Source organism: Apiospora phragmitis (assembly GCF_038363925.1).
Source record: "Apiospora phragmitis strain CBS 135458 chromosome Unknown utg000010l:1.0-9815664.0:1.0-9183399.0, whole genome shotgun sequence".
Classification (NCBI taxonomy): domain Eukaryota; kingdom Fungi; phylum Ascomycota; class Sordariomycetes; order Amphisphaeriales; family Apiosporaceae; genus Apiospora; species Apiospora phragmitis.
This window is the reverse complement of record NW_027117409.1, coordinates 3,516,401-3,541,559: the sequence shown is the minus strand read 5'-3', so window position 1 is coordinate 3,541,559 and position 25,159 is coordinate 3,516,401. Positions and strand designations below refer to the sequence as shown.

Sequence of the window (25,159 nt, the reverse complement as noted above, 5' to 3'; positions counted from 1 at the left end):
CCATGCTCTTTATGAGAGCCCGCGCCTACAATAGATGGCAACCGACTCCAAATGCCTCGGCCTACGTATGATACTGCTTCACAGATAACACACCCTCAGAGGTGAGTCCAGCTATTGACATGTCGGTTAGACTGCCATTCTGCAGACGTTGCATTGAGAGTACCTCTCAGGGGTTGCCCGAACCAGAACGGGCTCGTCCGTCGGGTTGCAAAACGGTTCCAGTCATTGTGCGATACCCTGGAGTCAACAAACCCGGGTGCTTCAGAGCGTCGTTGGTAGATTTGGGTCTTGGTATCGAGGGTGGCTTTGCCGCGGTAGGCAGTTCTGCCGGGGCCCGTCTCTCTGTGTCTCTGGAATCCAGCTCGATGTACACTGGCTTGCTATCGAGTTGAGCGGGCACATCTGATATCTCCTCCTCGATGGTATCCTGTGCTAGGCCGCCGGGCAAGTCTTTCCAAGCACTTGGTCCCGTGTTGGTGGGTGTAATGGGGCTTACAAGGGAGCTGTTGCCTCCCATACTTAGCATGCTATCGTGAGGGGTTCCGAGTCTCTTCGACGGCTCTGTACTTTCTCGCTCGGTATTCTTCACTGGAGAAGCCGCCCTTCCTGTAGCTGAGAGTCAGATCTGAAGTGATTCGCGGGAAATGAGCCGAGCTACTACTCTACTACCGCCAAAGGGTGCAAACACATCCTCGCCATTGCTCTCACTGCGAACACCCATTGCAGCTTTCTGGTTGTCATGCATAAGCTTCTCGTCGAGTTGGTCACCACGTGCATCGACAAAAGATGGCATGCGCTTGGCCAACTTGCGGCGGCGGGTCAGTAAGAATACGACGAAAAGCAACAACAGCCCCCCAATGACACCGCCAACGCTGATGCCAGCAATATCTGCACGCCCAAGCACAAAATTGTCGCCAGTGTTGTTGCTTTCCGGCGTAGTGGTCGGCTGAACAGTCTGGTGTGGGGGGGGGACCGTGATGGTTGTTGCTGTCGGGATTGGGGTGGCGCTGGTAGTATCGGTGGACGTTGTATCCGCTGAAGAGGACGCCGCCGATGAAGTCGTTGTGTCCGTTGGGTCCGCTGTCACAGGCGGACCTACTGACGCAATCTCTGTTGGGCTGGGTGTCGGATCGGGGTCTGGATCATCGGTCCCTGAGGCTTGCGACGGAGCCGTATCGTCATGGCAACCTCCCTCCGTGCATGGGTCGTCTGTGGCCGTACGCATTAGCAGATGTCCGATTGCCATCATCAGTATCAAGGAATCAAGAGTCAGGCACGGGTGCCGTGTGTGTTTTCTGTGTAGGTGGGGATGAGAGTGCTCCTTGTACTTACTCGAACAACAGCCATCGAATTCTGGGCTCTGGCAACGGTAGGGGTAAGAACCTCGCGGACAGTCTCTTCTGAGAAGCTGACTGATTTCCATTCTCCCCTCCATCATGGAGATGGTAGACAACGTCGACCAGGTCAGTGTGGTAGTGACGCCAATGTATGTAAGGAACGGAACAATCATCGATGAACTGCCGAAGCTCGGATCAAACCCAGTCACAGTAAACCATGAGAAGCTTTCAGTGAGCATCGATGACTGATATCAACCTTGACTAAGTTTGCACCAGCCACAAATGACCACGATGTACGGTGGAAGATTGGTTGGTTGGCGACTCCAGGTGAAAGGGATGTGTGCTTGGTAATGGAGGAGAGGAGGGGAAAAAAGACTAGAGGGGAGACGAATGTGGTGCATAGGAAATTAGGTATGAAGTACGACCAGCCCAGAAGCAGGAAGTGGACAGGCTCAATGTTGAACAGCACGCAAACGAAGTGTTTGTGCCATCAGACGTTCCTGTTTGGGAAGTCACGCAACAGAACAGGACATCAGTGGGAGGGAGGGCGACCTTGATTTCAACCAAGCAAGCTCCAGCACTTCATGATGTCTTGTAGTACGCCTGTAAGTAAAAACGAAATATGAAGCCCTGAAGACGTATGATTGATGTAGTATTGGTTTGACCCGACTGGTGTCGACGAAGGCGACGCAAGACGTCTCTGGATAAGATGCATAGGTACATATTAATTGTACACAGAAGAACTACTTACTGCTTTACCTACACGTGGTCACGATGGCCATGTCCGGCAGCCAGCGCTCCGAGGCCCGTTGCAAGGTCCGTCTTTGTCATGTCGTGCTCTTGCTCGACGTATACAGCGTGGCGAAGATGCCTTCCATGACTTATAGTAAGAGTGCAAAACTACGAAGAACTGGGCGGCCTCTTGATCCAAAAAGCGGCTATATACATTGGACATGCAGCACTGATTGCATTGGCAGCCCCAGGATCTACTGCTGGGACTTGAAATCATATCCATGCTTGTGAACCCAGTGGCCGCCTTCGCTTCCGGAGAACCGCATATGTCAAGACCCCTTTCCAAAGATAGGTAGTCACAGAAACAATCGTAACACGATATCCGGCAAGCGAATGCCGTTTTGAAATACTTGTCCACAAAGGTCACCAACACATGTCGGCTCATGCGACGCGTCTACGAAGCACAACAGTCAGCTGTACCACAACATAAGATCGCATGAAAAAACTACTAGAACGGTGAATTACTTCGCCCAATACCCGGACGCAATCCCACCCAAAGTGCTGGCAGGTAGGCCCTGCCGCCTTTGTAGCCCTGTATTGCTCCGTACATTACTTCTTGAGCATTTCTAACAACAGCCTGGCACCCGTGTTCCCAACCGGCCTCTCCTTCTTGGGTCCCTTCTTGCCCTTTGTGGCCGTCTTATCTCCGTCTCCGCTGGTCTCCGCGGCCTCTCGAGCGGCCTTTTGCTCAGGGGTCTCTTCGGAGGCTGCCTTCTCCAACGCCTTCATCTCCTTTTTCAGGATCTTCCTTACCTCATCGCCGTGAGAGAAGTCTTCGGCTTGGAGCAAGTTCAGGACAACAAAGGAGCTGGGGCCGGTAGCCCATGATACAATGTAGTCCTTGACGACCGGGTAGAATATATCTGCAAAATGCAGCGGCGGGTCCACCGGCTTGATTTGCTTGGTAACCTTGTCATAACGTCCACCGGCGATGAGCGTCTTGAAGAGACGACTGGCAAAGGAATTTTTGGATATGTGGACTTGTGCTGGTTCCTCATCATCTTCCGCCTTGGCTTCCTCCTCGTCATCGACTTCATTCTCTGCGTCCGGGTCACCGCCGGCTGCACTAGCAACGGCCTCTAGGGCCTTGGACTTGTCACCGACGGCAGACAATAAAATGTCTTCAACCATCTGGCAGCCAAATGGGGTAGATACTAATTCCAGGGCCGAAGACTCGACGGAAGAGATCATAGGTGGGAATATAGCCGTGATGAGTTCTTTCCTGCGTATCTCAGGGTCCTTCTTACTGGTTGTTTTCCGTATCTCGTCAATCTCCGCCAAGCGCTCGAGGGCAACACGGCGGTGGCGGCCATCGAAGAGGGCTCTTGAAGGGCCCTCAAACAGATACCGGACACATAGACGACCATGCGGGTCATTTGCAAGGACAACCAGGTTATTGCCATCGTCCTGTTCGCCCCTACCAAGCATCTCCGGGAATATGGACTTGGAAGTCAAAACGGTATCATCAATGACGTCGTAGGCAGTCAGGATGATGAGATAACCATGCGCATCAGTTGACATCATTTGAAACGTGTCCTTGTAGGCCTTGAGGATTTGCTTGCGGTCCTTGGCAGAACCATATGCCAACAGAAGAGAGACCAGTCGGGCGCCAGATTTGGTGAAAGCCATGTTCTTCAACAGATCGCTCTCATCCTCCTTGATCATCTCGATGTACTCCTTTGCCTCCTCGGTGCCGGTTTTGGTGTTCAAGAAGTACTGAAGCATGGCGTCGTGCAACATAGTGAAACCAGTCATCTTCTTTTGGATAAGCTGATTCGTCAGATCCAGCAGATACCTCATGATGATGGGCCTCTTGCTCGGCTGCTCCTCAATAATCTTGGCAAGCTCGGACGTGCTGGCAGCATCGCCGGAGCTTCTGAAGACCGCAAACTCGGGGCCATACCACTCACGTAGCATCACCGCCTTCTGTTCGGACGTAGCGACACCACGGTAGATATCGTCCACAATCCAGGAGGCTTCCGGGTGGTTGATTAACTTGCGAATCTTTCCGTAGAACTCAGGGACGATAAGTTCCCGGATCTCCTTCTCGCCTTCCACGATCAGCTTGCCGATCAAGAACTTGGCGTATTTGCTCTCGGCCAATTGCGCGAATGTGCCCTTCAGCTCGTTTGCAATCATCTTTCGTCGTTCGGGGTTGGAGTATTTGATGGCTGTCTGTACGACGCGAACCGTGTCGTGCTTCAGCGCAAACTCCTTTATTCGGCCGGTGACGATGGTGAACAGCTCGTCGACAAGCTTGTCTCGCTCCTCCTTCGGGACATGAGACTTCCTTCGTAACCTCTCCCAGAGCTTCTTCGCTCGTAGGGACTCGTCGGCCAAAGGCTTCTGGTTCCTGCGCTCGAGCGCAATCTGCTTCTGCTTCTGATGTGCTTCTCGCGAATTCGTGCCTGGTAAAGGATAAGTATTACGGAGCTGGTAACACACACACGTAGGAGTGATCGTGACTTACCATTCGACGCTTCAGCGCCGTTGGATCCATTGGCCTTCTTGTTGTCTAACGAGGCACCTCCATCCTCTGCGTCGTCCGAGAATGTCTCGAAGTCATCGTCGTTTTCGTCGACTACAGGCTCTTCTTTGGGGGCCGGGCGCTTCTCGAACTTGGGCTTCTTGTTAGTCTGGTCTTTAGAGCCGGTAGGGCTCTTGCGCTTCGAGCCGGTAGCAACATCTCTGGGAGCCATTTCGAGTTTTGGGTGCTGAGAAAATGGCAGCGAAAAGATGGGATATGTTCTTCAGTGTCCAATGGGCAACCGCAGTGCTACCAATTATCCAAGCTACTTACTGATAGATAACGTCCAAAACGTTTGGCGTTATCGCATGGGAATTTTTATTACTGCCGGGCGGTGAAACCAGCGCCAAGCTACCTCCCTCAGTCTTCGGCACCCCACCATCAATGCCTGTAAGCCCACTATGAGGTAGGCGTGTAAGTGCCTGACCAGTAGCCTGCAGTTGCAGTCACCATACAATACACGCATCGCATCGCACAAGACTCCCAGAAGAAGCGAGGCTTTAGACAGAATCTTTAGCCTTACAAGATGGGTCGTGAAGAGCAGGTCGAAGAGCGTGAAGTTCTTGACTCTATCTTCCCGGAAGAGATCACAGGTAAGTTGCGCAGATCCAGCCCGAGCCTCTTTCTACCCCGCCATCCATGGATCGCAATGCAGCAAATCTTCAATCCACTAACCCCAAGCTTCTCCCGACCTCTACAGATATAAATGAGACCGAATACCGGGTCTCGGTCCTGCTGGATCTCCCGCTGGACGAGGAAGACACCAACGAGCCACCGACTGTGATCCTGCACGTGCGGTACCCGGACGCGTACCCGGACGAGGCGCCGATGCTGGACCTGTCGCCGGCGCAGAACGCGGCGCCGCACCCGCTCTTCTCCGTCGCCAACGACAAGGACACCCTGCTGTCCGGGCTCGAGGACACAATCCAGGAGAACCTGGGGATGGCCATGGTCTTCACGCTGGTGACGACTCTGAAGGAGAACGCGGAGCAGCTCATCCTGGACCGGCGGGCGGCCAAGGCCCGCGAGCACGAGGAGGTCCTGTTAGCGGCCGAGCGCGAGGAGAACAAGAAGTTCCACGGCACGCCCGTTACGAGGGAGACGTTCATCAAGTGGCGCGAAAGTTTCATGAAGGAGATGGAAGACGAGCGCATACGCCAGGAGGAGGAGCGCCTCGCCGAGCTGAAGAAAGCCAGAGTGAAGGAGGAGAAGAAGCTCACAGGCAAGCAGCTCTGGGAGCGTGGTCTCGTTGGCAAGGTCGATGAGGGAGACGATGAGGAAGGTGGCTTGGCTGAGGGAGTCGAGTCCTTAAAAGTCACAACGTGACTAGAGTCGGGGATATATGCGGATACATTGCATGGAGTTCGGGCGCATCAATTGTTTGGTTAATTGGACCAATGTAGATCTGGCAGCAATCCATACCGCAAGGAAGGCTGCCCAAAATCATTTTTATTATCTCCTAACGCCTTCAAATGCCAGACCAAAACGCCGAGATGTTGTCGTCACATCTAGCACCCAATACGTGACCAGTCAAAAGAAAGCAAATCTAAAGCGTCCGAACCTTCAACCGCCCATCTCCTCATCACTACCATCCTCGTCCTCCCACACATCGTCTGCATCCTCTCCTTCCTCTTCATCGTCAGAGGGTGTATCCCCAAGGTCTTTACTGACAGCCGTAAGAAGCTCATTGGCATGTTTGCCCAGGCGCTCGTCCTCGTACTCTTGTTGCTTGAACAGGTTGAGGCACTGCTTGAGCCAAGTTTTGCTCGAGATCCAAGTCGATTTCCATTCACCTCCTTCAGCCGAATCCTGCTGCTTCTGCTTCTCGCCCATAACGTAGAGACCCCACCCTCCTAGATACCAGACTTCGACGCTATGGTCGTCCTCTCCAACCAAACGCTCGAGGACCTCGATGGCTTCCTGCTCCATGCCGACTTCCATAAGCAACCTGGCCAGCGCAACGCGGCTGGGGAAATCAGGTACAGAGGGGTCTCCCGTCGGAAGGTCTTTCCACAGCTCGAGACTTCGTATCAGGGCAGCCTTGGCGTCATCGAATCGCTCCTGGGAGATCCGTACGCTGGCCAGAGTTTGCCATGTCTCGGCGAACTCGGGGGCGACCATGGTGGCCTCGGTAACAAGAGCCTCGCAGCGCGCCTCGGCGTCCGCTTCCCATGAAAGATCCGTCATGTAGATCTCCGAAACGGCGCAGAGTGTCATGGCATGCTTCTGCCGGAATTCGTCGACCAGGAGTTCTTGTTCGTCGGTCAACTTTTGGAGGTCATCGAATTTCTGGATCTGGTTCTTGAGCGCCGCGGCCCCCTTCTCGAACCATTTGACACTGTCCTGGCCACCTTCTTCGCTCAGTTGCGCCAAGCACAAGAACTTCTCCGGTCCGCCGCCTGTCTCGTCACTCCTGCTGCCATCCTCGTCGATGGCGACGGCTTTGAGGAAGAATGAGCGGGCCGCCTCGAATTCGCCGATCTCGATGTTGATTTGTCCCAACAGGTTCAGCGCAGCGAGGGCGCTATCGCTACCTGTTTGCGACTGGCTCAGGGCCTTTTGCGCTAGCTCCAGGGCATCGGAAGGGTTGCCTGCCTGAAGCTGGGTTTCGGCAGCCTTGACATAGAGGAGTGGGATACTTTGGACTCGTGTGCCGAAGCAGCGCCCTTGTCGCCCTTCTTCGACTTCTTGTTCGGTCTTGTGGGCGCCATCGGTCTAGCAGAGAAGCTGGTGTGTAGGGACGTGATCCGCTTGAATAGTGGCCTTTCGAGTAATGCCTGTGTTGAATTTGGTTTGCAATTGACCCTGCACTCAACAACTTCTGGGTGTACACAAAAAAAAATTGGTGACGACCGTAGAGATAAGAAATCGATAAGGCATTGGAGGACTTGGCATTGGAGGGGTATGCTTGTGAGGATAAACGTCGTCTGGCGGGGTTGCTCTAGCCTAGGTAGCATCAGATTGATTTACCGAAGCTATGATTTCCGACTATTCTTACCTCCATGTGTTATCACTCGATATTTGAGCAAATTACTATCAAAAGCTCGATTCTATTCCTTATTCTATACCCATTTTGGCGAATCTGAAATCAATTCTTGTAGCTCGAGATTGGACATTGAAAAATACTATATATGTTACCAAGAATCCGGGATCTGCATTTTCGAGGAGCGTGTTCTGGAGCGCGAGCCTAGGTACGAAGATTGCCGACCGGTCTCATTTCATGTTACCTACATGTTTCTATGTAGGTATGTATTCATGCGTTAGCGATCGTTGTTATGCACAGTTGTAGACCAGAGTCCTCAATCATGAGAGTTATAATCTACTTTCGTAGACAGTGTCTGTCTAGCTCATTAAAACGCCTCGATATGTGGGCATACTTGAGTTCAAGCCCTTCACAGTAGCGACTAGTGCTCAGTGAAGCCTTTCGAAGACCTGGGCCCAGACTTCGTGACTCATATATTCAAAATGAAGAGGCTTTCAAATCATGAACACAGTAAGGGTTTTCATGTTAAATGCGTCTCAGTGGTTTCATTATCATTAGAGTTCTGGAAAGGCCTCTCGAAGGGTGGTAAATACCACCGGCCCATCGAGTTGGTCATGTGCTTCAGGAAGAAACCCGAACACCAGTATGTAGCGAGCGACTCGTCAAGGCAAGCCACCAACAGAAAAGGAGCAAGCGGTTGCTCTCCAAACAACACCGAACCTTCTATACCTTGCGCCTATACGCCGAGAAAATATGCAGAGTCGTTCCGCCCCAGCAGTGGCGGATTGTCTTCATGACCCAGGGCTTGCGTAGTGTCTGATTTATTGCATTTCCTCTTCTTCTTGAGAGTGCGACGATTTTGGACGTTCCATGTAGCCAAGTTCCGCACCTTGTCCGCTTTGCGCTCTCTTGCGTCCTGGAATAAAGCGCGACATGCCTTGCGTATGGCTGTGGGTATTGGGTTCTGATGCATCGGAGAATTTGGCAAAGAAGCCACGCTTCCTAGGCTGCTGTTGGGGTTGCTGCTTTTGGTCGTCGTTCAGGCCAACCTCTTCAAAGGCCTCCTCGGCAGTGGGCGGCTCGGGGTCGAAGAATCTGTCCCTAACAGATGACCTCGGCATGCGTGGGAAACGTGCAGAATCGAGGCTCTGCCGGGGAGGGTCGTGGACGATTACAGGGGACCTGGCTGAGATATCCTGGATGGTATGTTAATGCCCGCCCGAGCTAGGTGGACCCTTGTCGGTGACTTACAAAGGAGCGCCGGTAGGAGTCGAAAGACTCCCTAGAGATTGAAAAGTGTTCAATGTCGCCAATACTACTCCGAGTATCCATGGACGTTCGTGATGGGGCAGCTGGGCGCCTCGGCCAGAGACCCTTCTCTTCACTAGGAGAAGGCTGGATGCTTAAACGTCAGTGGAATGGGCGCCAATCGGGCGCAAAGGGGAAATAAGTACCGGTAGATAGACACCACTGTCGTTGACGACTAGAGTCCATGTCATAAATTAGCTTCGGCTGGTAGATGAAGCAGAGCTGACGGGATCTTTTGACGGTGTAGCCGCTGTCGCGTTTGGGGGAAAGTGTGTCGTACCACTCATTTTATAGTCGCCATTATCCTGGTTTTTGGCACTGCGCATACTCAGCGCCGACGAGGCCTTGGATCCCACAGTATCTACTCGCTCAAAACCTGGGTGGGCGGCATCCTTGGCAGGGGTTAACAGGTCGGGGCGAAGATTCTCGTCGTTGCCTGGCCGCCTTGTGACGAGAGTTGCAAAGGGATTGCGGATAGGCATTGTCGGATGCTCGGATACTCGGAGTACAAGGTGGTGGTGGGTGAACTGGGAATTTGATTGAGAGTGGCTCGATAGGTTGCGATTGAGTTCAAGTCACAAAGAAAGTGGGTTTATCAGCTGCCTCTCTATGAATTGATTCGAATATGGCGGGAAGTAAATAAGCAAGTAAAGCAATTAGGCTTGAAGGTAGGGATTTCTTTTAATTCAAACACACGAACACGGCTGTAACGGGGTAGATTGGATGATTGAATCCGCAGATGAAGGGAATGCTATTGTATTGTCCTTAACGAATTCGGTCGGGTTAGAGCGAGCATGGTTTGTTAAAAGCGTCAGCCGGCGCTTCTTAAGTTCCAACCAAGGAAGCGATGATCGTCCCCTCTACGTTACGTGCCGCCCGCCGTAGTACCGCATCCAGGAATGTGAGGCTTGTGTCCTGGCCGTAGGAGAGGTACTTGGCACGAAATAGGTAACTGCTAGTTCGGCCGTGGAATTCGGCATCAGATCCAGAGGTGTAATAAACTCCATGACACGACCAGCCGGTTGTTGTTCGCTTCCAAGGTTGTGCCCTTGTCGCAAGTTCATCTGATGATTGTCATATCACTCAGGATGCTGGCTGATATAGGCTATCAATGTGCGTGAAGACTCAATCGACTGATACAGGGCAGTTCTGAGGGCAGTAGTAAATAAGAGCATACAATAGCATGTTCCGGCTTCCCGAACAACTGGTTGACTGGATTAGAGATGGGAATGCATTCTTTCTCCAGTACCCAGCTAAATTGGATTTTGCGGGGATGATCTATGCCAAGAAACAGCATCGCCCGTGACGATCACCAAACACAGCCCCCGAGTCCCCGACTCTGCTAGTATTGGCGCCATCTTGGACTCAATACTTACGATTATGTACGTCTCCCGGCCTACACCGTTTCCGGAAGTGCGGACCTGCATCGATTTCGTCAGATCTGACCTGCGCTGGCCGGGCGTTGGGATGCCAGTCAGTACCTGCAATAAACGAAGCTCGTCATAATCCGACACTTTTTTTGGTGGAGCTATCTACATACCATGAATGAAAAAGCAGCGGCAACGAATTCGGCAAACTGCAATACAATGCGACCAGGAGAGATGGATGGAGAGCACCCACGATATCCAGGGCGAAGCTTGCTTAGCTGGCTGCTTAGATGTATGCTAAGCATGTGGGTTGAGGATGCCCAGCGTGGACAAATCGCATTGCGAGGCAAACTACAGCGGCTTTCGTCTTACGGCCCGATGCAGTGCGATGTACACGACGACGCAGGCACTGCCACGTCGTTAACTCATCGTGTACAGACGAGTTGTGGAGTTGTCCATAGCACACGGCTTTTAGTGCTTATAGGGCGATGAAAGGCTACAGGTATGTCTGAAGCTGATTTGCAGTTTACGTAAACAGAATGCGCACACGATAGGTACTTTGCGATCATCAAAGACAATAGAGAGAGAGACATGAAGGAACTGTAGACGATTTGGAATACACATTGATGTACATTGGGTTGCCCCTTGATGTCCAGTTCAGATGCTATGGTTGGACAGACTCAATAAACAGCACCAGTATTGACTTGCGCAGCTATAGTAGTCGGAACATTGAAAACTCTATGCTTATGATGATGCCAACTTTACACCGATTTATGCAAATGTATTATATGCCCCAACCCCCATGACCCTATATGAACACCCTTTTCCCTCTGTAGATAACAACGCTTTTGATGATGGTGATGACATGGCCTGCCTTCTAGGCGCGACTAGATGACCTGCTTCGCGATTTCTTGTGCAGCTTGTTCGTCACGGGGGGTGGGAACCTGTTGCCACTCTCCAAGTCGGTCTGGTCATCATTGGTTGGAGGTGCCCCGAACGTTCCTGCCGGCAACACCTCAAAGCCGGCATTGACCCGCCGAGTGGACCGGTTGGCATGGACATCACTGGAATATGATCTCGTCGGAGTGCCCGGGTGCTCGGTCTCGGGCGTTGCTGCCGCAGTAGGTCTTCGCTGTTGTGCGTCGTCAGGTGACGTTTGGCGGGCCGTGAAGTAGCTGGTCCGTGACTCGCCTCCCTGAGTGTAAGAAGACGCCTGGGGTGTTTGTGTGAGCGGGCTCGCCATCCGGTTATTGTGTCTTGTGTTGCCCAGCGTCAGACCTTCGTCGGAGGAGCTGGACGTCCGCTCGCCCTGTGCCGGGGCCCCGGAAGTTCTGGCCGGCGAGAAGGAGGTCGTAGGAACATAGGACTGGGGTGCGGGGCGAGAGGGCGAGTTTGCCCCTTCGAGGTTTCTGAGGGCATCGATGTTCCTCTGCAGATCGGCGCTGGAGTGGTTACTGGGCCGGTTTGGTGGTCTGCTGGCGCCATGCTTTGGCCTATAGATGGACTGAGGACTCAACGTTGGTGAATGGCTCTGTTCAAACGTGCTCACAGTTGGGCTGGGCCGCTGAGATTGCCCCGGCGAAGGTGTAGCCATCTTTGACGGCATGGCCTTCTCTTTCCCCTTCGGCTCATCATCAGAGTCTCCCCCTAAGGTCATTGACGCTGCCAGCATCCCTGAGTTGGGAGTGCCCGGTCTTGATATCCAAATGCCGTCAACCTGGATACCACTCTGGATCGCCCGGACGCCGAATGGGATGTCTGCCTTCTTTCCCACAGGCAGGCCACTTTTTCGCATCTCCGACAGCCTCGATCGCTTCTCTTCATCCAGGATTTCGTGTCTCCTCACCGATCTATTAATCCACCACAGTTTCAACAGCCCAGCTAGGAATACAAGGACTATACCGCCCGCCAAAACCTGTGACCATATGAGTAAGTTGTCCGACAAAGAGCCAGTAATGTACACTTACAAAGGTCATTTGCTCCCATAACTCCCAATTAACGAAAAAGTTGATCTTAGCCATGGCGACCGATGGTGATCTAACACACTTATCCCTCGAGATATGGGGTACGGATGGCGGCTTTTAAAGGGTTCCGGGTACGCTCAAGCAATAGAGAGTATCAGCGCCGTCGAGGTCGTGTAGTACTGAGGCAGTACGTCACTCGCGGTGACCCCGGTGTCACAAAGCGTGCAGCCCGTATTTACTCCCGATCTCCGGTCAGGTTAGATCTTATGTTGGAATGCGGCTGTTCAGAGGAAGAGCGGGGGGAAAAACCAGCAGCCTGGGCAAACAGGTTTTTTTCTTGTAATCTCCGCGAGCTGACAGCAGCTTTTCTTGGGAAGATACGAATGTGTGATGATGCGGAGGCGCGCTTGTAGATGAACCAGGAGCGGCACCGAAATGAGGTGCAGATTTGAACCCGCCTCAAGACCAGATGCGGAACAATGGTGGTATAAGTAGGGAATTTCCCAAAATAAAATAAAACTCGTCTGGTACTGACGGCCCGCAACTGCAGGATCTCGAAGACTCTCAGGTATGTCCCAACACAGCCTGCTGTTGGGTTGGGTCGTTTAAGAAGAAGAATAGATGTTGCAGGGGTGGAGCTGGAATGATGGGATGTCGGTCTGGTGGTCGAGATCGAATTCGTTTGCAGGGTTACATAGGTATCTCCCCGGACCTTCCCACGGAGTAAAGCGAGACGCCGGTAAAATAGGCAAACGTGACGGATGGGTTGTGTAACGGGGTATCAATGAATTCACCCTGCTTGAATATAGCCGGGGTTCTTGACCAAGAGGTGTGTTCCAACGAAGGGACAGGACCAAGCGATCCAAGCGAGCGAGCGACGGTCAGAAAGCGAGCAAAGAAAACAAGACAAAAAGAAAACAAAATAGAGCCGAGCAAACACTGACTGAATCCTTTCGAGCTAGGAGAAAGGGTCTTCTATAAGACATGATGCTACCTTCAGGGTTGCTACGGATAGAAGCAGCGCGCAGCGACTTACTGTACCTGTTTTTCACACCTACTGGCGGTGATGGTCCATGGAGCTACGACTTGATACACATTCATCTCGAGTATTCCCTGCTAGGCAGCGAGATCCACGGTCGACTAAGATACAAACTAGAAAACCAGACTGGATATGGACTGACAATGAGTCTGGGCAACTTATGCTCTAGGCCTGATGCCAGGACTTTGCAGGTAGATGTCGCAGCGTGCATTCTTCTAGACAAGGACTGCCCTTGTCGCCGAGGGACAAACGGAAGTACATGTGAGTAGTCGTAGGCCGTATCTGCAACCCATGCCGTAGCCAGTGGCCTAGAGTAGAGAAAATGAAATGCCAAGGGTTTATTGCAGCAGGTGTATCAGTGTTGGCACTTTACCCGGAGGTCGAGCCACCACTGGTAACATGAAGCAGGCAAGCAGAAAGAGGTACATACATGATCAGGCTGGATTTGTCCTTATGCTACACGGTTCATGTTCTATTTTGTCGTCCCGCCCTGCTGCCTCCTATCCAACTGGCTTTCGTCATAGCTGGCAGCAGTTGGGTCTGCAGGCGTTGGTAGACCAAGGCTTTGCACGCAAGGGCTGTCGAATACGAAGCGACCAACTGCCCAGTCAGAGCCACGGTATAGGCGAAACAACAGCACTCAAGCCACCGGTATCCATACGTCGATCAAAAGATGTAGGCAATTCTCGATTTGATGTAGCCAGACCGGTCTTTGTTGGTGGGGTGGACTGCCGCACCATTTTCTTGGGGTGAGTTCCTTTTTCTGTCCTCCTTCGTGTTGCTTTCTCCATACCCATGCCGGGTGGAAGGGTTGGAAGAAAAAGAAAACCGGCAATAGGTAAATGATACGATGTTTATTTTTGGTCGGCAGACGGTGTTATCGTCCGGAAAATTCGGCCAAAACGCCCAGCCCAAAGTATTGCTCTATGCAGGCTGCAGCTACCAATTAATATCGAGCTGCAACCTGCTATGTTATGTAGTAGCAGGCACATATTGTTGACTGGGTCATCACCTTCGATGGCGGTTCTAGAACGAGGGCATTTCTTTTTCGCGCCGGGCTCTGTTCGCTCTGATTGGGTCGGCAAGCTACTGCAGGAACACCATTGCAATCTTTCCGTTGTACGGTAGCTCGCGATATCTAGTCTACCGGGACCGCTGTTGCCGTGCGCTGGCTGCATCGATTGGGTACGGAGCCTCACCGTTGTTGTGCTGGTAATCGTGATGATGCAGTGATTCATGGTACATACCTACCTACCTAGTAGCAGAGCGTCAATATGTGGATGAGTAATGTACATGCATCCTCTGCTGTTTGACGGAAGCGTATATGTATCTTCATCCAGCAACACACAAGGCATATGACAAACCTATGTTTGCATGTAAGTGTGCAGGATGGGATGTTGTTACCAGGGGAGCCTGGGGTAGCATTGGCAAACCAAGCTACAGTAGCTCCGGCGGCCCTGGCGATCCTCCTACCCGCGCGTGGGGATGGCTTACTGAGGAGTCGACTTAAGGTAGTGAAGGTCTAAACTTAGTCACCACCCCTGCAGGATCACTAGTAGTAGTGGGCATTAAACCGAGATCTTCAAGTTCAACGTCCGAGGCCATCGTCGCATCTGCGATGCTAGCCCGAGTGCCTTGCCTTCTTGCGGTAAGGCCCCAGCTTGGATAACGGCAGCATTTGGGCTCGTGCCGAGAAGGGGAGAACATCGCACGCAGCTCGATACCCGGGCCTGAGGCTAGGTTTCCTTTCGACCGCAGCTGACGCTGAATGGCGGCGCACGGTCCCCGACAGCCGGCGGGCTCAGCCGATATTTTAAGCTGGCTTTTTCCGTCCATCAGCCCGGTGGTTGTCCGTAATCAGCTGTGCGTTTCATGGCAGCTGATGCTGAATCCCTTTCGGTGATATCGCCGATATCACCGACGTCACCACGGCCTTTTCCGTGCTGCCGTCGAAATAGAGACAGGGTTCATCCGGAGCGTCGAGGGTCGAGCGCGAGCAATACCACACTCACGTATTTTGATACACGCCAACGGGAGGACGGACGAGGCCGAGCGCGAGCAATGCCACACTCACCAAAATATCGTCGCACGAGCCCCTTTCCTTGAAAGCCCTGAAGCCCCTAGAAGGCCCCCTAAAAGGCCCCCTAAAAGGCCCCCTGGACTCCTGGAAGGCTCCCTGGAAGGGCCCCTAGGCCCCCTAAAGGCTCTCGATCAGCCGGGTTCAGCGGGTTCAGCGGCTGACAAAATGTCGGTGCGAATCAGTTAGGATCCTATCACCTGATTGGTCAGATTAACGAGGTCTGATCGCAGAATTCAGCTAAAGTTTATTTCAAATCAGCGGTCGATGCGTATGAAACAACTCGCTGAGAGATCTAGCTTATATGCTTATAGCCCGAAAAGCTCCAGCTAGCCGTCAAAAGGAAACGTAGTCTGAGGCTAATGCTTTTTCGACGAAGACATGGAGTGATGACTTCATTTATCTTCTCTAGGGCTTCCTTCATGCAGCAGGGGACGTATCGATGAAGCGAGTGTACGTGTATGGCGGCTCCTGAACACACACACAACGAGCAAGCGTGTATTAACAGGCAGAGCTGAATCTCGTTCCTGGTCCGTTACCTATACGAAGCCAACCCGAAGCATAGGTCAAGCAAGCATAATGAGCGAATGCCCATCGGAATGATCCTTGTTCAAGGGTAGCTGGTCACTGCGATCGATTTCCACAACAACCCGGCTCCTCCTTCACCACATACATACCCTACAACTCCCATTCTTACCAAGGCTAGTGCCCGCAGGTAAGTATGGTCAGTAGCTTACTGTAACAAGCGTGCTCCATCTCTCTGAGTCGCGCCGGCATGCTACTACTATCTGTGTATGCGGGATTGTGGACCTGGAGGTTCGAGAACCAACGACCCAAGAAGGGGTTTGTCTCACGGGGGAGTGGGTTCGATGCTAAACGAGGCAACATCTTCCCCTGAAACCTCACTACATCTAGCTCGGGAAACACTCAGATTGAGATGAGCATAATCCGCCGACTTGGCGTGTGATCAGCGGCTCGCTATGCAGGCAAAGCTGAAATAATTACATAACTTCAGCCGCAGCTAAATGCCCTCCCGCATTATGATTGGCGCAATCTGAATGATGCCTTGGACGAAAAATGCATGATGCCGCTCCATAGCACTTCGTCCATCTGCCGCTCAGGTTACCCCGAGGGCGAGTTCTAGGTCCCAACTACAATCTCGGGAGAGATAAGCAAGTAGTAGGATCGATCACTCCACTAACAGTGCACGAAGGATCAAGGGGCGCAGGATAATTGGTTCTATTCTATGCCAGGATCACTCACACCCGCGAAATAAGCTCGTATGCTATATTGGGCCTGTGCAACGCGTCTTTCAAATAACGCCGGCCTTGAACACCATGATCTCCTTTCTAATGTACATGCTCGATTATCTTCCCATCCTTGTCTCTAGGCTTTCGCTCCCAGCCCGTAGAGAACAGCGGCGACATCTGGAACCGAGGGAAGGCATGCGCCTCGGTATTGATGACAACGCTGTCCAGCGGCAGCAGGTCATTGGGCGAGAAGAGGAGGTAGAAGTACTTCAGAGTCTCCGCCTATAAGAAGTTGGTCAGCAGCAGAAATAACTATGATGGCACGAAGATGAACGTCACTTACCAGCCAGAAGCTTTCCATGTTATCCTTGGTGACAGGAGGGATGGTGTTGGCGTTCGAAAGACTTGTGAAGCCGCCTTCATCGTCGAGGGCAGTGTAGTTCATAAACGATTTGAACATCTCCCAGCCCCATTCACGATATTTCCTCTCCCCCGTGATGCGCCACATGTAGAACAGACTCTCCACGGTCTCTGGCCGCTGCAGATTGTGCACGTCGTTACTGTGGACTGTGAAGTCTTTCCGCCACTCGGCATTTGCATCCGGGTCAAACTGGAGAGGGGGGTTATGGGGAGCTGACTCTAGCAGCGGGGGGTCGGCGATGTTGAAGTAGGTGATCTCGGGAGCCAGGCCCGTTGCCATCCACTTGTACATACCCCAGCACGTTTGCATCAGTTCTCTAGCAAGACGCATATCATCCTCGTTCTTCTTGGTCCAGGTTGGAAGTTTTTTGGCTGCCGCCTCCGTAAGACCACCAGTCGCGCCCAATGCGATAGTTCCAGGCATGAAGCAGACGAGGTGGTCCATCTTGGGAGACAGTGGTTTCTCCAGACCCTCGGGACGTTCTCCGATGATGGTGTACCCGGAAGGTTCGGTGTAAGTAACTAGATGCTTGCGTACTCCCTGCAGAGCTTCGTCCCACATCTCCAAGTAGATCGACTCCTGCTTGGATGTTTGCAGGTATTGCTTGATGAGATATTCGTAATAGGAGTCTCCACGGCTGCCCAAGCGAATGTTCTCCCCCCTGAACTTGCCGTCCTCAGCATAGATGTAGATCGGAACAAGGCCACCCTCAGCACCGTTATCATCGACAACCTTCATGACCTTCTCGGCCTTGTCCCAGAAGTACTTCTCGCCAGTCAACTTGGCCAGATACTTGAATTCAAGTTGAAGGGTGGTAGTCTCGGCCGTGGACGAAGCTCCGCCGTCAGCATGAGAGATCAAGCCCTCGTACTTGGCCAGATTGACGCTTGCATAGGGAATACCAGATGGCGAGTCAAATGCTGATATCAATCGATCTGCCAAGTCCTTGGCCTTCTCCAAGTACAGGTCTTCGCCCGGTGCGCCAGGGTCATCATCCTTTTGAGCCGCCAGTTGCGGAAACTCATTCGAAAGGTAATGGGCCGACAAGAGACCGCCCAGCATACGGATGGTCGTCTCGAAAGTGTTCACGTCGTGGTCCTGGTCGTAGGACAGATATTTCGAAATCCACTCTCTTGCTTGACTGACGCGAGAGGTGAGGTTCATAAGGATCATGGTATCCAGCGCGTCGACGATAATCCAGCCCATGCCATGGGGTACCATCTGCCGGCCCTTCTTCGTAATCGGATGGAATTCATCGTGTCCTAGAAGCGCGGCGCATGCGTTAGTTTGCCGTGTATTCTTGCAGCTAAGGCTTCTCCTCCCTCAAATCGGATGGTCTTCCTTACCCCACGCATAGCGATGGTATGAGTCCCAGCTCACTTTGAAGGCATCCACGACATGCTCCCGTCTCTCGATCCAGTCCACGTTGGCGCCGGACTCGCTCTTCAGCCAGCTCCATGAAGGGCGCGAGGTGAAGGTATCGTGTTGCTTGGAGAAGCCGCCAAAGTGGTAGAGGAAAATGACGACGAGGAAGAAGACGCCAATGACGCGCTTCCGACGCCAAATGGGACGCGACCGCTGCGAGGGCGGATACGCGTAGGGTTTGTCTTTGTACATCGGGAGGGAGTTTCGGTCGGGATTTAGGAAGTTGGAAGATCGGCCGCCGTTCCCCCAGACTCGGTCCTCTAGTTGGCGTTGTGGATTGGAGAAGGAGGGGACGTTTTTGGGTATTGAAAAAGCCATGTCGTCGACGGCCTGCTTGCTCTTCTCTATGGCATTTATGCTGGCCTCGACAGCCTTCTCGCCGAGGTCTGTGGCAGCTCGCGTGGCCGCCGTCCGAATAATCGCAAGACCTGAAGCAGGATTTCGGTGGATATTAAACGGGTCGCGAATCATCGGCGCAGCATGACCGGTTCGCCTCCTCCAGCTGAGCTATGTTACTGGAAGCCGGCGATGTTCTACCTAGGTTACAGGACAGTTGTCAATTCGGCTATACGTCAAACAACAGGGGGCACGCGGCCTCCGGAACACAACAAAGGCGACTGGATTTAGTTACGTGCCAAGCTGGAAATGTAGGACCACGGGAGAATGTTCTAATGTATGTGTGATGATGAAGACCGAGATATACCAGCACACCGATGTCGACACAAAACACTGAATTCGATACTGTTATTCCTACCAAGTAAGGTATGTAGGAATTAATACCCAGCAAGGCGGGAGAGACACGCACGGTGCTGGCAGATATGCTGTCAAGATCGACGACTATTTGCGCTGAACCATAAAATCAACCTTGGCGGGCCTCGCTAGCCCGCATAATCGGTGGTCTGTGGCAGGCTCGGCATCTCTTACGCCGGCAGACAAGATGCCCAACTGCATGTGCACTACGCCAACATTCTTTGTCTGGCAGGTATGCACAGCGGTCATTGATGTGGTAGTTATAATGGTCTCTGCTTGTTCAAGGGCCTGACTGGTCCGATCTGTTGTTGGGTATATGGGGGATTTGCAGAACACGGTTAAAGAAAATAAAGCAATAAAAAAGGAGTGCCCAGGATGCACTTATTACTGTAAAGTCTGGAGGGCAAAAAAAAAGCCAACGCAAATGCAATCCACCACAGCGATTTTCACCCCAAAATGCGCGGTACCATATTAGCTCTCTCCATGAAGTATAAGTACTTACTCACACTGCCTGATTCTATACACTTTCTCAACCAAGCAGAGGAATCATCTCCTCGTCACACAACGTGATTGAACGAGTCGGAAGCCGACTAGAACCGTTGGTGAATTTATGCATGTCATCCACGACTGAGTGAACCGCAAGAAACGATAGTGCTGCAAGACAGACGCTAACAGCCCATGGGCAATTGAGGAGGTAGGTAGGGTTTTATTCTTTATAAAACCATCAAAAGGGCCTCACGGTTGAGATAAATTTTGAATGAGGCTAACATTCAATTGCACTCGGATCTGTCAGGCCTACATTTCTCCTTCAAGGCTCATCGTACTGTAAACCAGCCTCAAGATGAGTCGTGGGACAGAGCACCGATCAACCTACCGAAACTACCCCTTTCTATATAAGGAAGAATTTGCTGAAGCCTGTCATTTTCTCGACAGAAAGTACTGCCAGGCCCGGCTTGGCCCCCTGCGCCGGCAATGGAGGTTAGGTGTACACAGTGCTTTTGACATGTCGTTTGGGATGGATTGCGACTATGCAACCTTTGTCCAGATATCCCGACCACTAGAAGACACCGCAAATCTAGGCGATCTCGAGGCGACCTTGAATAGTTTCACCATGATTGAGGCAGTTGACAACGAAGCAATGGTAGATGATGTTGCAATGGACAGTGAGGAGGATGACCAGGTAAGAGATACGTGGTCGTTCAACACATGAACCATCGAGCTCAACTACTGCAGGAACTCCTCATCAATCACCCTTCCAAAGCCAATTCTGGACACGTCCGATACGAGATTCACTTTCATCCAACATATCGTGCCCCTTGTCTCTGGTTCAGCCTGCATGACTTGCCGGGGACGAGGCCGCCTTCGACATTGACACCGTTTTCCGGCGTTTAGTACCTGACCAGTACAAAGACTCGCTCCGACGGACGGGGACCATAGGCGGTATCTCAGCAGATGTAAGTCGTTCTCGAATTCAACTATAGCTGCAAACCGAGTCAACATTAGGCTTGTCCTAATCCCGGGAGTCTATTGATCTACCTTGTGGCTAACGTTGGCTCCGCAGCATCACCCTTTAACGGGTGTACCTTCATTTTTCGTCCACCCATGCTTCCTCAGCGATGCCATGGCAGGCTTTGACTGCCCAAAGGAAGACTACCTTATGGTCTGGCTGGGTCTGGTTGGTGGATGCGTCGGCTATGGATCCCAAAAGAGATGGCTTTAAGCAACAAGGCCTGAACCACCTAAGCTAAATCCGCAATCCGCATTTCCTTGGGAGTAACCAGAGTCCTTGTTTGGCGTGTCATCGGGGTTCATCGTGAATGCCATCGTCTCTTTGTGGGTATCATTATGTATTCGAGCTAGTTCACTCGTCGTCGCTATCCTCCTCCATGGCAACGTCGGAGTCACTATCGTTTTCCTCTTCTTCCTCGTCCCGCGTGCGCTTTTGTCCCCGAGCATCAGCCACAGATGTTTCTTTCGAGGGCTCAGAAGTCGGAGGTTTCGAGGGTAAGCCACGAGGCGGCGCGGGCGCGGTGGCGGATCCTGGCGCGGGAGCATTGAAGATACTCTGCTGGACTTCAGACATCTCAACGTTGGCAGCGGCAGACCCGGGCATCTTGTATGTGCCGTCGAGCTTCGCCACTGTGTCCGACTTGGACTTGGCGTAGGAGATTCTCTGCCAAGGTATGTGTTAGTATGTTCGCTTGTCGAAAGAAATAGCAAATGGAGCGAAAACGTACAAGGTCCCTTCCGAGGAAACTGAAACCCTCCAAAGCTCGCATTGCTTGTGTAGCTGCTTGCATATCGCGGAACACTATGTGGGCTTGGCCGCGCATCTTGGTCGTCTTGAGCGCGACGACATCAAGGACTGGGCCATAGGTCGAGAATAACATGTAGAGAGCCGTCTTCAGGTCGGCCTTTTGGATCTTGGCGGACGGGAGATTTGTAACATATAATCTAATACATCGCGTGAGAAATGTGTCCCTTCTATACATGGCCGGCGGCTCGAATGGGTGACTTACGTTTGGTTGGGTGGAATAGGTGCCTTGGCCCCTCCAGCCTTCGAAGCTGGCGGTGGTCGGGCGGCCATGCCGAGAGAAGGGGAGCAGGAGCACGAAGCGGTGCACGATACCGCTACTGATACTAGAAATTCCGCGACAGTCTCGGACTGTTGTACAATTCCAGCGCGAACCGAGTGTTTGGACTTCTGGCAATGGCTCCAAGCTGACAGAGCACGCGACTATCACATTACAGGGTCGAACTATCCGAGCTCAAGCAGGCGGAATTTTGATAGGTAGTAGCTCCCCAGGCACGGGTACGGGTACCTATAAGCCTGGCGCCTAAGCCACACGCACCCGCTACCGCCACAAATTGTCGACCACCCCGCCAATTGCCGACGGGGTCACTTCTCCTGAGCTGACGTACATCCTCCGAAGCTCCCAATCCATATCAATATTCCGCCAAGTGATAGTTGAGAGCTACTCCTATCACGCTTTCACGATGTCAGGCCCTGAAGTTCACCATCTGTTCCACCGGCCGATTGCCGACCATTCCTTCTCGGCGGATCGCAAGATCCTCGCAGTCGCCAAGGACTCGGCTGTCGAGCTTTATGGGAAGGTTGCCGGTGCCTTCAAGCTCAAGGACGAGCTGAAGGGACATGACAAAACCATTACGGGTGTCGACATTGCGCCCAACAGCGGCCGCATCGTTACCTGTTCTCAGGGTGCGCAGTATATGTGACCAAGACTCCGTGCCAGTGCTGACCTTGCAATAGATCGCAATGCCCTCGTTTGGGAGCCCTCTTCTACGGGCTACAAGCCCACGCTCGTCCTGCTTCGAATCGCTCGAGCCGCCACCTTCGTTCGATGGTCGCCGTCCGAGACCAAGTTTGCTGTTGGATCGGGAGATCGCGTCATTGCTGTCTGCTACTTTGAGGAAGAGAATGACTGGTGGGTTTCTAAGCACCTGAAGAAGCCGATCAGGAGTACCATCACTACTGTCTCCTGGCACCCCAACGGCGTTCTGTTGGCTGCCGGATCCACCGATGCCCATGCTAGGGTCTTTTCCAGCTTCATCAAGGGCGTCGATGCTCGCCCAGATCCCAGTGTTTGGGGCGAGCGCTTGCCCTTCAACACCGTCTGCGGCGAGTTCATGAATAATTCGGCTGGGTGGGTTCACTCGGTCGCCTTCTCTCTCCAGCGGCGATGCCCTGGCCTTTGCGGCTCATGATAGCAGCATTACTGTTGTCTACCCTACTGCTCCAGAGCAGCCGCCGCGTGCTGTCATTAGCATCAACACGCAACTTTTGCCGTTCATGAGTCTGATCTGGTCTTCGGAGAGCGAGATTGTGGCTGCCGGCTACGATTGCGAGGCCTTCCGCTTCCAGGGCGATGCCTCAGGGTGGCAACTGAGCGGTACTCTGGAGTCGAAGGGCAGACCTGGATTGGGTGACGCCCGCGAAGAATCCGCTTTGAATATGTTCAAACAGATGGATCTCAAGGGTAAAGCGAAGGATGACACACAGTTGAAGACTGTCCATCAAAACACCATTTCAACTGTGCGAGAGTACGAGTCTAACGATGGCAACGTTACCCAGTTTAGCAGTAAGTCTTGACCGCGGCTCTTTGTTTCAAATGATGCTAACATGTACAAAAGCCAGCGGAGTAGATGGAAGACTTGTGATTTGGACCCTTTAGAGCACACCCCAGGTAGATGGTGAGACATACAAAATGAAAAAAAGACCATGCCCACCTGTGATATTCCCAGCCCTTCTTATATTTTTGCAAACGAGTTGACTGTAAAGGCTGCCAATTCGTTAACCGCTTCTTTCTTCCGCAGGCAGGAGGGGGTAAGACAAGATACAGAGGGCGATGGAAATCAATCGCTTTCTCGGCATTTATATCTAGTTTGCTTCAACTCCCAGTTTCTGTCGCCCGAGATACCCATCTCAGCATCTGTAACTGAGGTATGAGAAGAAGATGCCGGCTATCAAATCGCCAAGTGAATTCATCTATCAGCAGAGAGAGGACCTTGGCCCTCACCATGCTGGGCTTCTTGCCGCCGGAATCCCTCCGAGTATGAGAAGTAAACCAAGTTACTCACAAGGGCAGGGCGTTGGAAGCACGCTTGACACTGAGCAAGATATCCAATCCCATGGGTGCAATGATTCCCGGCAACAGTGCCCGGACAACACTACTACACATACGTACGCCCAAATCTTCCGAAGAGACATCCCTTATTTGTCTACCAGTCCTCTTTACCCAACCGCATTTCGACCAAAGCAGCAACTCTCTGCAGACTATCGATCTACATTACAAGACGCTTGGCAGTCACCGCCTTATGTACCTCCACCGGTGCCACAGCATACCTCGTTCCATAGGCCCGAGGCTAATATGGACTACCAACTGGATTGTGATAACCCTTCCAGTGACCAGCAGCCGGCGTCTTTCGCACCTGGTACCAGCCGCAGCTCTATTGGCAGTGCGGCAAGCGTTGCAAACGGAGAATCTAACCAAATACCCCAAGTCTATATTGCCATAGGAAGGATCCATGAAGCCTGTCTGCGAGCCACAAGTACCTACCTCGGCGCTCTCGACGCAAACCGCCGCGCTCGTGAGAGCTGCTCTCCACTCCCCCGGACACCCGGTGCTCTGCGTGACGACAACAACAGTAACCACACGAAACCCCCTTTCCACCACCAACAGGGCGACAGCAACCGCCGGGTCCCCCAGCCGTCTAGTTCGTTGCTGAAGAATATCAGTACTATCTGCAATCAGCTCTGGACGGGCTCTCAGCGCGACCGGCTAGACGTGCTGAACGTGGAGCGCGAGGCGGCCAAGACCATGGCACTTCTGCTGGAATGGGCCGAGACGGTGGTACTCGGAGATTACTACGAGTGGGCATTGGCAGGGGAAGACGCGTTCTGGAAAGTCGTGCATGCTGGTCGCCATCTCTGCGACTGGTTGGGTGTCCAGGAAAGCATCGACGCCATGGACGAGTTGGAGACGCAGTTGGTTCGCGAAAGTGGTGGCGGAACCGGGAGTGAGGAGAGAGCATCTACATGAGAACAAGCGTCTTCCTTGTTTGTCACGGGTGTCTGGAATGAGAGCCGAGAAGTCTGGCCCGAGACAAAAAATGGTAACAGTCCAAGAAGATGTTATGCTGGGTTCCTGTGCTCCTGGGCTGTTCATTGTGTCAATTTGTAGACGGCGGGGTCCACTACATGTACTTCTGTTACTTTAGATCTGGGGTTTAAATGACGACATGGCTGAATCCCTGAAATGCAGGTGAGGATAACACCTATTTTTGTGTACATGTAGATATCAGGCACAGAAAAGGACACGTATTGCGCACCTACAGGTACTTGACTGTGCTGTAAATGAGTGAGTCGGAATGCCCCCAGCTAATCAATATAGGCTATCG

General features: G+C 52.5%; 11 protein-coding genes across 11 annotated transcripts; 4 read left to right on the top strand and 7 right to left on the bottom strand.

Moving 5' to 3' along the window:
- Positions 1 to 166: 166 nt before the first annotated feature.
- PG994_010873 (uncharacterized protein) lies at positions 167 to 1,225 on the bottom strand (the record flags this gene model as incomplete). Its single annotated transcript, XM_066862282.1, has 2 exons — positions 167 to 606; positions 670 to 1,225. The coding sequence occupies 2 exons, from the start codon at positions 1,223 to 1,225 to the stop codon at positions 167 to 169; spliced, it is 996 nt and encodes a 331-aa protein (XP_066711392.1).
- Positions 1,226 to 2,678: 1,453 nt separating this feature from the next.
- PG994_010872 (Pumilio-like 3) lies at positions 2,679 to 4,828 on the bottom strand (the record flags this gene model as incomplete). Its single annotated transcript, XM_066862281.1, has 2 exons — positions 2,679 to 4,537; positions 4,600 to 4,828. 2 exons carry the CDS (start codon positions 4,826 to 4,828, stop codon positions 2,679 to 2,681), a joined length of 2,088 nt encoding a protein of 695 aa, XP_066711391.1.
- Positions 4,829 to 5,182: 354 nt separating this feature from the next.
- PG994_010871 (uncharacterized protein) lies at positions 5,183 to 5,982 on the top strand (the record flags this gene model as incomplete). The annotated part of the gene is made up of 2 exons (XM_066862280.1): positions 5,183 to 5,249; positions 5,312 to 5,982. The coding sequence occupies 2 exons, from the start codon at positions 5,183 to 5,185 to the stop codon at positions 5,980 to 5,982; spliced, it is 738 nt and encodes a 245-aa protein (XP_066711390.1).
- A 237-nt stretch (positions 5,983 to 6,219) lies between these two features.
- PG994_010870 (UPF0661 TPR repeat-containing protein C16D10.01c) lies at positions 6,220 to 7,660 on the bottom strand (the record flags this gene model as incomplete). The annotated part of the gene is made up of 2 exons (XM_066862279.1): positions 6,220 to 7,371; positions 7,655 to 7,660. The coding sequence occupies 2 exons, from the start codon at positions 7,658 to 7,660 to the stop codon at positions 6,220 to 6,222; spliced, it is 1,158 nt and encodes a 385-aa protein (XP_066711389.1).
- An 800-nt stretch (positions 7,661 to 8,460) lies between these two features.
- PG994_010869 (uncharacterized protein) lies at positions 8,461 to 9,429 on the bottom strand (the record flags this gene model as incomplete). Its single annotated transcript, XM_066862278.1, has 4 exons — positions 8,461 to 8,835; positions 8,891 to 9,034; positions 9,094 to 9,122; positions 9,228 to 9,429. The coding sequence occupies 4 exons, from the start codon at positions 9,427 to 9,429 to the stop codon at positions 8,461 to 8,463; spliced, it is 750 nt and encodes a 249-aa protein (XP_066711388.1).
- A 1,762-nt stretch (positions 9,430 to 11,191) lies between these two features.
- Positions 11,192 to 12,335, bottom strand: PG994_010868 (uncharacterized protein; the record flags this gene model as incomplete). Its single annotated transcript, XM_066862277.1, has 2 exons — positions 11,192 to 12,229; positions 12,282 to 12,335. The coding sequence occupies 2 exons, from the start codon at positions 12,333 to 12,335 to the stop codon at positions 11,192 to 11,194; spliced, it is 1,092 nt and encodes a 363-aa protein (XP_066711387.1).
- Positions 12,336 to 16,743: 4,408 nt separating this feature from the next.
- On the bottom strand, positions 16,744 to 18,961 carry PG994_010867 (Mannosyl-oligosaccharide 1-2-alpha-mannosidase; the record flags this gene model as incomplete). Its single annotated transcript, XM_066862276.1, has 3 exons — positions 16,744 to 16,926; positions 16,988 to 18,327; positions 18,412 to 18,961. 3 exons carry the CDS (start codon positions 18,959 to 18,961, stop codon positions 16,744 to 16,746), a joined length of 2,073 nt encoding a protein of 690 aa, XP_066711386.1.
- Positions 18,962 to 20,081: 1,120 nt separating this feature from the next.
- Positions 20,082 to 20,960, top strand: PG994_010866 (uncharacterized protein; the record flags this gene model as incomplete). Its single annotated transcript, XM_066862275.1, has 4 exons — positions 20,082 to 20,420; positions 20,502 to 20,558; positions 20,596 to 20,694; positions 20,802 to 20,960. 4 exons carry the CDS (start codon positions 20,082 to 20,084, stop codon positions 20,958 to 20,960), a joined length of 654 nt encoding a protein of 217 aa, XP_066711385.1.
- Positions 20,961 to 21,101: 141 nt separating this feature from the next.
- On the bottom strand, positions 21,102 to 21,827 carry PG994_010865 (U2 small nuclear ribonucleoprotein B''; the record flags this gene model as incomplete). The annotated part of the gene is made up of 3 exons (XM_066862274.1): positions 21,102 to 21,413; positions 21,478 to 21,694; positions 21,760 to 21,827. The coding sequence occupies 3 exons, from the start codon at positions 21,825 to 21,827 to the stop codon at positions 21,102 to 21,104; spliced, it is 597 nt and encodes a 198-aa protein (XP_066711384.1).
- Positions 21,828 to 22,237: 410 nt separating this feature from the next.
- Positions 22,238 to 23,351, top strand: PG994_010864 (actin like protein 2/3 complex- subunit 1A/1B; the record flags this gene model as incomplete). The annotated part of the gene is made up of 3 exons (XM_066862273.1): positions 22,238 to 22,460; positions 22,512 to 22,905; positions 22,973 to 23,351. 3 exons carry the CDS (start codon positions 22,238 to 22,240, stop codon positions 23,349 to 23,351), a joined length of 996 nt encoding a protein of 331 aa, XP_066711383.1.
- A 778-nt stretch (positions 23,352 to 24,129) lies between these two features.
- On the top strand, positions 24,130 to 24,801 carry PG994_010863 (uncharacterized protein; the record flags this gene model as incomplete). Its single annotated transcript, XM_066862272.1, has 1 exon — positions 24,130 to 24,801. One exon carries the CDS (start codon positions 24,130 to 24,132, stop codon positions 24,799 to 24,801), a length of 672 nt encoding a protein of 223 aa, XP_066711382.1.
- Between the last annotated feature and the right edge of the window lie 358 nt (positions 24,802 to 25,159).